Source organism: Sarcophilus harrisii, chromosome 3 (assembly GCF_902635505.1).
Source record: "Sarcophilus harrisii chromosome 3, mSarHar1.11, whole genome shotgun sequence".
Classification (NCBI taxonomy): Eukaryota; Metazoa; Chordata; class Mammalia; order Dasyuromorphia; family Dasyuridae; genus Sarcophilus; species Sarcophilus harrisii.
The window spans coordinates 370,879,593-370,892,063 of NC_045428.1; the positions used below are offsets into that span (position 1 = coordinate 370,879,593).

General features: G+C 33.9%; 1 protein-coding gene across 1 annotated transcript in view; it reads left to right on the forward strand.

Annotated features, from left to right (window-relative positions):
• DNAH7 (dynein axonemal heavy chain 7) overlaps nucleotides 1-12,471 on the forward strand; it is a 280,267-nt gene that overhangs the window by 109,040 nt on the left and 158,756 nt on the right. The window contains exons 23-24 of the mRNA XM_031960292.1: nucleotides 7,442-7,551; nucleotides 9,501-9,669. Of these exons, the coding sequence (XP_031816152.1) occupies nucleotides 7,442-7,551; nucleotides 9,501-9,669 (279 nt within the window). The remainder of the gene's footprint in view (nucleotides 1-7,441; nucleotides 7,552-9,500; nucleotides 9,670-12,471) is intronic.

A 12,471-nucleotide genomic window follows, 5' to 3' on the forward strand; every position in this document is an offset into this window, starting at 1 on the left:
TCATTCATTTATCTGTAATGCTTATTAGGAGAAGATTTTAGCTTTATAAGTAGTTACTATATATGTTGGTACATTCTTTTGCTATAAACATGTAATGATCTATTGAACATATCCAGAAGTGTTTTCAAATGACACATATATAGCACAGTGGTGAGATTTATCATAGATCAAGATGTCTGCCCAGCTTCTGGGCAATGAGTGTAATTACACTCTGCATAGTTATAGATTTCATGTTTTCTATTTAGGTTACTGAGTTTTGATTAGGCCTAGTTCAAAGCCTTTATTTCCAATGATTTATAAAGATTATATTATGGAAAACAATTTAAATGTCATAAAAAATTTTATCATTGCAGAATTGGGAACAAAAATAATTATTTCTTGCCACATAGATATAAATGTCTATATACATATATAAATATACACATGTTCATGTGGATATATGAAAAACATATATGTGTAATGTGTATGTATTATGTATATATTATAGTCACTAAATTGCTATATATGTGATAAAGACATATATACATATGTTTATATATGTTCTCTGTAAGTGGTACGACAGAATCTGTCTTTATGGGGCTCAGGTGTGATTATGCTCTATTACCGAAATAATGTCTGTGCATGCTGAAATAGATATATTGGAATGACAATAACTATGGCACAGTGAAAACAGTACTGAAATTCAGAGACTTAAAAAGTATAAAGAAAAAAAGAATTTTTAAAGGACAAAGTAAAATATGAGTATAAAAGTTTAAAAATATAATTAAAAGCCGAGACACCCAGATTTTTTTTCCGACCCAGCCACTTTCCATCCCTTTATGTGTTTAAATAAGTTTCCTCATTTTTAGAATGAAAATAAGAATGGTGGATTAGATCAAAGGTTCTTGATCTGGGATTCATAAACTTGAAATTATTTTGAAGATTTGTATTTCAATATAGTTAAGCTTGTTATATGTATTTAAAAACATTATTCTGAGAAAGGGTCCATAGATGCCAGCAGACTACCATGACATAAAAATTAGTCTAAGAACTCTTATACTAAATCATTGCTAAAATCTCTTGCAGTTCTAAAAAGCAATGATTCTGTGAAAAAACAAAAAGCAAAACACCTCTGGCACTAGGTCTTGAACAACTACTAGGATCCAACAGAGATCAACAGTTTTAAAAACCAGATGGTACATAGTTGCCCAGACTGTGCTAGGCCATCAGAAAAACATTCATTGCCATCACTGTGCAATTTATCTTTGAATAACTACCTGCTCCCCCAGTGAAGAGAGGAAGGAAAAGCTATAGTGGAGTGTAAAATTGTTGTGAAGGTCAAATTAAAAAAAAGCTGTCCTTGTTCTGATGGCATTATGTGAGACAGACTTATTTGTCAATTGTAATGTTTTTACTGGGCCAACTCTATAGTGAACCCTAGCACCTTCTCTACCTCTCTCCACCACCCCAGTCTTTGCTTAACTACTGCATTGGCTTCTCTTTTATAATGCCTGCCCATTTCTCCCCTAATTTTGTTTGTATTGATGAATTCTGGCCATAATCAATGTAGCTCTCTAGTTATTTTTCTCTCTCTCCTTTTCAAGCTGTTAATTACCTGTAATCACAGACAACATTGGTGGCATTACCACATAATAAAACAACTCTTCCTTTATCCCTCAATCAGTGTAGGAAACTTATACGCTTTCCACATTTGGATACTAGAATGGAGGGTTTTGATTTTAAGTACCATCCATTGCAACTCAGAACTCTTGAGTTTAAGAAATCTTTAGGCTCATAATCTCCCCAGTAGCAGGGATTTGGGACATAAATAACACAACACCCAACTTATAGAGAATTATCAAAGCCCTTCAGAAGTACATAAAAGTGAGAAAAGCAGAAGGAAGCAGCTTCTAACCCCTAAGAGGGTAGAAGAAAATTTTCATCCTGTATGCAGAGTACTTCCTAGGGTTTTTGGACCAGTGAAAACTATTTAAGGACTTTATCTCCCAGAAACTTTTAATTTCTCTGACTAAAAGGGATCTTCTTCATAAAGACCACCTTCTACATTACAAAAAACAGTTCCATTGGTTGAAATGGAAAACATTCTTTAGGGGCTCAGGTATACTTTTTAAAAAACTGATATTTTACTGTTCCTCAAATACATATCAAAACAATTTTTAGCATTCATTTAAAAAAAATTGTTTCCTCCTATTTTTCCTACTCTCTCTTCTTTAAACCTGTTTATTCTCAAAAATATTTTGCTTCTGACTTTTACCTTCCCCAATTTGTTTTCCCTTCTCTCAGTATCACCCTTCCCCACTACCCAATCTCTTTTCCCTTCTACTTTCCTGTATAGTAAAATAGATTTCTGAACTCAACTGCATGTGCATATTATTCCCTCTTTGAGCCAATTTTGATGAGTAAAGTTCACGTACTCCCTTCTCCCCATATTCCCTTTTGTGAAAGCTCTTTCCTGCCTCTTTTGTCAGATAATTTATGCTATACTTCTCTCTTTCCCCCTTTCACAGTGCATTCCTATTTCTCATCCCTTAATTTAATTTTTTTGCTATATTAATCTCATCATACTTACTCACATTCATGCCTTCTATCCATATATCCTTCTAACAGCCCTAATAATGAGAAAGTTTTTGGTAATTACAAGTATCAATTTCCCACACAGGGATATCAATAGTTTAACCTTATTGAATTTCTTATGCTTCTCATGAATGTTGTATTTGAAAGTCAGATTTTATATTCAGTTTTGGTCTTTCCATCAAAACTGCTTGAAAGTCCTCTATTTCATTAAATCTCCATTTTTTTCCCTGATAGAAGATATTCAGTTTTGCTGAGTAGATGATTCTTGATTGTAACCTTAGGTCTTTTTGCACTCCAGAATAGAATATTACCAGCTCTGATCTTTTAATATAGAAATCACTAAATCTTGTTTTATCCTGACTACTGGCTCCATGATATTTGAATTGCTTCATTTTGATTCTTTGCAATAGTTTCTTCTTGACCTTAATGCTCTGCAATTTGGTCATAATATTTCTGGGAGTTTTCATTTTAGGATTTATTTCAGAAGGCAAGCAGTGCCCCAAGTTGCTCTAAGGTTATAAAATATCAAAGCAGGTTTTCCTTGCTAATTTCTTGAAACATCTTTCTAGGTTCATTTTTTGATCATGATTTTCAAGCTATCCAATAATTCTTAAATTATCAGTCCCGAATCTATTTTCCAAGTTTTTTTTTTTTTTGTACAGTGAGCTATTTCTCATGTTCTTTTATTTTTTCATTCTTTTGATTTTGTCATAAAGTCATTAGCTTCTACTTGTCCAATTCTATTTTTTAAGAAATTCTTTTCTTCACTGAATTTTGTGCCTCTTTTTACCATTTTGTCTATTCTATTTTTAAAATTTAATTTTCTTTCATATTCAATATTTATTTGTTCAGTATTTTTTCAATGTCTCCTTTTCCAAACTGTTGTTTATACTTTTGTGACTTTCTTGCCTCACTCTCATTTCTCTTCTCAATTTTTCCTCTACCTCTTTTACTTGATTCTTAAAATCCTTTTTGAACTCTTCCATGACCTGAGGCCAATTCATATTTTTTTCTTTGAGGATGTTACAGTTTTGATTTTGTTGTCTTCTCCTGAGTTTGTGTTTTGATCTTCTCTATCACCATAATAACTTTCTATATAGTCAGGATATTTTTCTGCTATTTGCTTATTTTTCCAAGCCAATTTTTAATTGGCTCTTTAATTTTAATTGAAGCTCTTTTCAGAGGTAATTTTGGAGATCTATACGTTTTCAATTCCTACAAGGTATTATGATCAAGGATGAGATGTGTCTATTACTCTCCTCTACTGTGGTCTAGTCTGTGAGGGATCACAAACACTTTTTTTCTGCCCTGGAACTCTGACCAGGGTCCATCTTCCCTTTGGCTGCAAGTTCTGGTGTTCTATTGTCCCTCTTTGCCCTGGGACTGAGACCCAGGACTGATCCAGATCCTGGATGGACAATGCATCAGAGTGTTGGCCCTGATACCAGCAAAGGGACCCATATAATCATCTTCTGACCAGTTTTCTGACCCACTAACTGTCTGTGGGATGAGAGGTTCAGAAACCACCCCTGATACCACTAGTTCAGTTGATCCCTTCCCAAGGCCCATTGCTGGTTTGCTAGGGTGTGGTTTGGGCTGGATTCCCAATATGGTGCAAGAGACCTTTCTTGCTGTCCTTCTAAGTTGCCTTTGGCTGGAAAAATTTTCTCTCGTTTCTATCACCTTTTGACAAGTCAAGAAGCTAGATAGTCTGCTTTTGGAAAGGAAGAGTGCTCCAGAATTCTGGATGATAGATATCCTCCATCACTGCTGTATACCTGTCAGAGTTGTGATATTTCCTGAACTCTTCACATCTGTTTATCTTTCCAAGTAACTAGTAGTATGGTCACATGGCAAAATCACTTATGTTTATACTTTTAATGGTCATCCAAATACTCTTTAGTCCACATTCCTTGCTAATCTGGGTTTCTTCATATTAATATAATTTCCTAATATATAGTGCTACCTTTCACCCCCTTCATCTTTCCTATCCCTTTTTTATGCAGTAGATCCATCCAGATACTAATTCCATTCATACCTTTTATCCCACTAAGTCTCAGTGATACATAAGAAGTCTTATTTAGTTCCTTACATTAGGACCTTTTCTTCCTCTTGCATGCTGCCTAAATTTTGGGCATCTGGTTATAGACATTTAAGGCAGTAGTGCTTTACTTGGATTTTTGTCTCCTGTGTGACTCAGGGTACCTAAATTATTTAGTTTTTCCCTTACTGTATTTAGTTTCTGTAGTATGACAGTTTTCTCTTTCTCCAGGCTTTTTTAGTCTAAAGCCTTTCTGATTATATTCACAAATACACCAGGCTTTGTTAGGTGCATTCCAATTATCATCCTCTACACAGAAATTTATCATTTGTAAATTTTAAGTTGTGGTTCAGAAATCCAAATCCCCTTATTAGATATCTTTTTTTTTAAACCAATGGTTCATTTCTTAAATCACTGTTTTTTCTTCTGCATCATTTGCTTCAAATGGTCAACAATGAGGAAAATACAATCTCAGTTCCTATTCATTTTGGTGGGGTGAGGCTTTATAATTGCTGGCAGTATTTTCAAAATCCCTTCTAACAATATTTTTAGCACATACATATGTGAATCACAAAAGTGACTCATGGTCCTTTGTTCAAATACGTCTGTAGAACATCTTTGCTATGTATCAAATATATGTCTGATGAAGAGAAACCGGTGTCTAAGATTATTATCAAGTCAATCAGTAGTTGTTCTTCTACCCTTTCAGCAAAAAAGCATTAAACATCATTCCCTCCTTTTTTTCCTCTGACCTTTTCTAGAAGGGTGACCTCTTACCCGACACATTTCTTGGTTCTTCTTTATCATTCCTTGAAAGACCAGCAGGTCCTCTCTTCTTAGAGCAAGAGTTCTCTTCAGGAAGATCCCCAAATTTATTTTTAGTTTCAATTGTAGTTATCCTGTTCTCTCCCTTCATACTTTCTAAGATATTTTTCCAATCTTGGCCAGATTTAGATTTTCAATCTTCTTCAAATTTCTAGATTTATTTTCTTCCAACCAATCTCTGCTCCTGGTTCTGTTCAGTTTTTCCTGTTTGCAGTGTTTTTTTTTTTCCTTGTTCTGGATCCTTTGAAGTTGAGTGTTATTCCTTGAGTCCTTTTGATGAGGTTTAAGTTTTGGGGATCCCTTTTGTCAGGAAACCAAATTATGAGGTCTAGATTTTGGGAACCAAAATGAGATTAGGGTTTTTAGGGTTTTTGGTGGTCAGGGAGTTAAATGATAAGTTTTGGTAGTCAGGTTCAGGGTTCAGGGAACCAAATGGAAAAGTTTGGCTCCCTTATACCCCTTTGGGATTTGGCGCAAGGATAGGCAGTCTTGGGGAACCCCCTTCTGGTGGTGCAGAGAGTCTCTGTAAAGGAATTTATAAACCCCCAAAAAAGCTAGATTGATAAAAGAGGTTTGTTACTGGCATTGGAAGTCAGCCTTTACTCTGCAAGAACAGAAAGGCTGAATTTCCTAGAGGCAAAGTCTGACAGAGAAGTAAAGTTACTAGTAGAGAGATCCCGACAGAGGGGCATAGAAAAAATAGGGAAATAGGTGAGGGTAAAGAGAGAGTAACACTGGAAAAGAATATCATCATCCCAGTGAGCAGAGGCTTCCTTAGCATAGCATGGCATAGCATGACATGTTTAGAACCTCTGCAAAGAAAGAGGAGCTTTATAATAGGAGCTTTGGCTATAAGCAGGCCTGTTCCATGGGGGTTGGGCTAGTGGGTGGATACCCAAGTTGGCTCTTTTAGATAAAAGAGCTGGATTTTGAGCTGGCTAGCCCCACCTGAATTGAATGAGTCTCTTTTAATTCAATAGGGTTGGTATTCTTTTAGCTCAGGATTGAACCAACCTCACCTAGATAACAGAATGAAGCTGTTTATCTTATTTTCTCTGTGGGGCAGGGTCCCACAGATGCAGGGTCCAAGGAGGATCTCTCCTTCAATGAGTTTTAGAGAGTTTTGGGGTCCCTTCTTCATGTTCACTTCTGTGGAGAAGATACCATTGTAGACAACAGTTAGTTGATATGAACTTGGCTCATCCAGTGCCATTCCATACCACTCCTTCTCCTTCTATACTGATTAAGATTCAGCCTTATTTTCTTAAATTACTTGAATGTTCACAAGTGACCTTCTTAAGATCTTTGCAACCTTTTATCATTTTAAAAACTATTTTAGCCCTATTTTACTTCCTTTTTGTTTTTTCACAATCCCTTACTTATCAATTTGTTTGACTTAAAATGCCCTTTACTACTTTGCTCTACCTTAACTCATTTAACTTATGGCCTTTCGGCTACTTCCTTTTCCTTCTCTTGGAGTCCTCTTCAAGAACTTGTTAATCCCTTTCTTGCTTAAGAATGAGCCCTTCTCTTCCAATAAACTCTGTTTCATCAGGTTATTGCACTTTATTTTAAGAGAAGGTGATTGAAATAACAGGATAAATAAGATGATAAAAATATTTTCACAATAAACATACTTTTCATTTGGAACAGTGAAAGCTTCCCTGTTAAAAATACTCATTTTATTCCACTACCTATATCTTATAGCTCCAAGAATTGTAGATAACAATTGTCAGAATAATAAAATTTTGGAGCTGGGGGGAACCAGCCCTCATTTTACAGATGTGGAAATTGAGGCTTAGATAAGAGAACTGACTTTCCAAGGCTATACAGATAATTAGTAACCAAACCAGGACTACAACTGACTTCTTCTAACTCCAAATTCTTTTCAACATACTGCCTCCTGAAAAGTCTAAAGGAAAGTCTAGATTGGAATCTTCATTTGACATATCAGATTTTATTTTTAAATTCTATTGTTTCTGTTTATTTGCGTGATTCTAGGACCAGCACTTGGAAACAAAAATGATCAATGCAGGTTTACGATATGGATATGAATACTTAGGTAATACTCCTCGTCTGGTTATTACTCCACTTACAGATAGATGCTACAGGTAAATCTACTAATTTATAAAACTATTGAAATAATTAAGTTTTTCCAATAAAATAATTAGGATAGTTCTTTAGGTTGTTGATTGCTTAGAAAATTACATATTAGTTTTTTTTAAGGCTACTTTATCTTTGATTTGTCTTTTTTCTTTTTAGGACTTGTTTTAGATCATTAAGACTTTTATTTCGAGTATTGATAGTCTTTAAAAGGAGAATTCAATTTATATTCTGTGTTATATTAAGCCATGATATAGATATTACAATACATGTGTTCCTACCAGATGAAATGTAAAAATTTTGTCTGTTAAAGTATGTTTTTCCATTAACCTTCTATGAAAGATTAAGAATTTCTGCCTCCTCTTGTTGCCACCTTTGTTGCCATCCTTCACCTGTGCTTTCATGTGCAGATGTTGCTCTAATGTTGCTGTACTATTCCTGCTCTTACTGTTTGTGCTATATTGTTGCTGTTTCAATGTTGGGTAGGATCCAGGGCCTTGGACTTGGTACAAACTCTCTGACTCTGTGGTTCTTTCCAGCTCTCTTCCCAACAAGGCAGTTATGCCCCAGAATCAGGGCCAGAAATGCTCTCAGCTCCAGGCCCAGACTTAGTCTCCTATTTCAGGTAGATTTTCTGAACAAGACAGAATAGTGAGAAGACAGAAATGTGAGAATACTCTACCTGTAGGATATTGGGATTGGCATTTTTAACTCTGTTTCTTGTTCTCTGGAGTGGCAGTGGAATTGGAATTTAGGCAAAGATCTGAATTTCTAAGAATTGAGGGGTTTGGACTTTCTGGCAAGATATGGAGGTGGGGAGGGGGGCAAGGTAGGAGGAGGAAATTATTTTCAAATATCTTCTTTAGGGCTTAGCTAAGATAGAATCCATAAATGAATCTATCACCTGCAAGAGAAAAATTGCACCTTAAGAAAGTAATAACTTAGGATTCTTAGGAACTTATATTGACGCATATGTTCCCTGTGGCTTACCAATGCTGATGTATTCCCTCTGTTGATAGCAGTAGTTGGCAAAGGTTCATTTCTCTACTCCTACTCTACTTTACCTTTTATTTTTGAGTGATTCTATACATTCATAACTTTGGGAGTGAATTATGGTAAGGACGTCTCAGTAGTAAATCCAAAAAGGTGCTTCAGAGCCTGGTTTATAGATAACTTCAGACCTTCAGTGGCTATGTGATGTCATCAATGTTGATACTCTCTTCAAAGTTGTAAATCCCAACCTGACCATCCTAGGCAATGCATGTTCACACCCTTCCCTGGGTTAGCTATAGAAATTTCAGATGACTACTTTTATCAAAACATTATAGTATTTATTTTTCTTTTTATACCATCAATAGGAAGAAAGCCTGATTATACATTTCCATTTTCTTAATGTTTAGTAGAAGAAAAATTTAAGTTGTTCAAATCCAGTATTTGATGAACTATTTTTGTTTATCTGGAGAATTATTTATTAAGGAGAATATGATACCATAATGCCACTTTCTAGTGTCTATGGGAAATCTAATCTGCTATAAAGTTGAATTAAATCACTGTGCTCACTATGCTCAGTCTACATACAATTAGTTGTACAATTAATTGCATTAGTCTTATCTTTCTGACAAGATTATAAGCTCCTTGGAGTTAGGCATTGTGTCTTCTTGATACCTCATGGGACACAATTATGTGCTAAATTAGTATTTTTTGATTAATTGGTGATAAAGGCAGAAGGAGAGAAAATAAGAACTTAGCTTCAAAAGCAACCTTTTTGATTCTTTATAGAAGTTTTTTTGGGAAATGCAATGGAAAAAGGAGAAATGCAGTTTTAAATGATATTTCCTTTGAGATAAAGCAACTTTGGAATATAACTCCAGATTTACAAGCAATTTAAATTTAAAATGATTTTCTCTTGTATCTGCATGATAAAAGAAAAGAAAACTATTTATTTTATTAATTTCAGAACGTTATTTGGAGCCCTTCACCTTCATCTTGGAGGAGCTCCTGAAGGTCCAGCTGGTACCGGGAAGACAGAAACCACCAAAGATTTAGCAAAGGCTGTAGCAAAACAATGTGTTGTTTTCAATTGTTCTGATGGACTGGATTATCTGGCTTTAGGGAAATTCTTTAAGGTTTGAATAACTTCTTGTTTCTTTAAAATAGGAAAATATTTTACAGTGATATGTACAGATGTACAGCAGATTTTAATGTAAAGTCATCTTACAGAAATGACAAGTATCTAAAGATTTATTTCTATTTATAACACTTTTTCTAAGAAATAGGAACGATGACAATATGATTTAAAAAGCAATATTAAAAAATTCTTATATAGTAAATTATTCTAATTCATTAATATTTAATGAGGTTGGAGATAAATCTTATTCATTTTCAGTGTTTGTGCCAAATTTAATTCTAATTCAGATTCCCATCTTTGTTCTCAAGATACCAAAATATATAAAATATAAGTGAAAAAATCAGTCATCTGGATATACATAATTAGACATTTTGCTATACTGTATACAGATATAATAATTCAATTAAGTAGAGTGATCAGTCCTATCCTTCCATTTAGAAAATTTCAACCACATTCTTATTCAACAATCCATTTTTTCCTGAAATAGAAGTGTTGCCTTTAGAACGACATGCACACAAAGGCTGTCAAAATATTTACTTTTGTGAAAAATTCATTCAAATTAACCATGTATTTTTAAAATATTTGAATTCTGTATATTTAAACTGAATAAAAATGATTTGGATGACTGACTAAAATTTTAATTTATAAATCCTTAAACAATGACAATAACAAAAATAACAGACAACATTTATATAGCACATTAACATTTGCGAGGTACTTTACAAATATTATCTCATTTTATTTTCACTACAACTGTGCGAGACAGTTGTTATTTTTTATTCCATTTTATTGATAAAGAAACTGAAACACAGAGGTTAAGTGATTTGCCTAGTCTCAGAGCTAGTTAGTGTTCAAGGACACATTTGAACTCAGGTTTTCCTGACTCTAGGGGTTCAGTATTTTATTCACTGAGCCATCCAGCTGCTTATGTAAGTGGTTTTGATGTTATAAACAAACTTCATCTTTCTGAGCTATTTATCTAGTGAACAGTACTTGAGTATCCTATGTGTTCTATTTCCATATCTGTATCAGCCATATATATATGACAATGTCTACTGAATACTTAATATAAGAAAGTAAATAAAGTTTGGATAGTCACTGGACTACTGGCTGATTAAAGAATCATTAATATCTAATGATCCTATGTTTAATTTCAAATGCTTCTATTATCTTCAGATTATTTTATACATACATATAATTTACCCATATTTCATATGTTTTATTAACCTCACGTTTTACTTAAGTGGGTATTTTTCAAGTCTATATCTATCTCTTAGTTACACCAAATAAAGCTAGGTAGAATAATTTCTCTAAGCAATGACAATGTACTATCTTTTAGATACTAAATTGTTCTCCCTACAGGATCTGCTCTGAATTGGGTTTCATTTAGTGATGTTAAACGGTTATTACTAAGGTGTGACAATTGAGGCTTTTCTCCAGAATGCTAAATTTTAGAGAATGATGATAACAACAGCTCTTTCTCTTTTTCATGGCCCCACCCTCAGTTCTCTATTTCCCTACCCCCTTCCTACAAGATACAAATCTTTCCCACCATCATACAAACCTTGTCTGAGGGTATTCTTCTTTCTCCTGGCAAATTCACATTTTACCCTTTCTCTTCTTATCTCAGGCACAATGATTTTTAGTTATGATTTTGATAATATCTAAAATTCATATTTCCCTTTACAATTTACAATTTTATATTTTATTATCTCCGTTGTGCCTCACAATAATGGTGAAAGGTATTATTCCCATTTAAAAAATGAGAAATCTGAAGCTCCTTTCACTCCTACATTTCTCTTTTAAAATTCATTTATTACTTATTTTTAATACTCTTTTCTTTTCAAATTTTGCATTCCAGATTCTCTTTTGACTTCCTAGCCTTTTCCCACTCACCGAGAAGGCAATCTAACCTGGAAAATGATGTAAAACATTTCCATATTTCCCATATTCCAAAACAAAGCAAAAAAAATTAAGTTTCAGTTTACCCTCAGAGTTCTTTGGTTCTCTCTCTGGAGATGGATAGCATTTTTCATTATAAGTCCTTTGGAATTATCCTGGATCATTATATTGATAAAATAGCCAAGATTTTCAGTTGATCGTCCTTATAACATTGCTATTACTGTGCACAATAATCCCTCTGTTCTTCTCATTGCACTTTGTAACAGTTTATGTAAATTTACGAATCTGAAACTTTTAGATTTTAAGTGACTTGTTCATGATCCCATAGCAAAGGGGTCAGAGGCTGTTTTCATTCAAACCCAGGTCTTCCTGATTCTCTCTAGTATTCTTTCTATTATATCATGCTAATAATTGGATTTGTCTTATACACAGGTTTTCCTATTTCTTTCTGCAACCAACAATAAATATTTGTGAGGGAGCTGGAAGTTAGGGATATCTGTAACTATGAAATAGAAAAAAATCTAACTAGTTCATACTAAGATTAAACTTTCATTAGCATCATCTAATTCACCATATTTTAGAGAAACTATGAAAAAGTTAATAAACCAAAATACAAAAATCTCACATAGGGTAGGCATTAGAAAAGTAGGTGAATAAATCTATTGATAATTATAGTTTTGGAAAAGACCTGAGAAATAATTTCATTTCCCAGGTATGGAACCTGAAACTAGAATCATGTAGGTAATGGCCAACAGAGCTACTATTCAAACCCAAACCCTTCATTTCATACCTCATGTTTTTTTACACCTCAAATATGTATGTATATAGTGGAAAGTCAGAAATTGAATTTGTGAATAATGTCTAGTGATAAGAAAATGAACTATTTTTTGAATAGGGG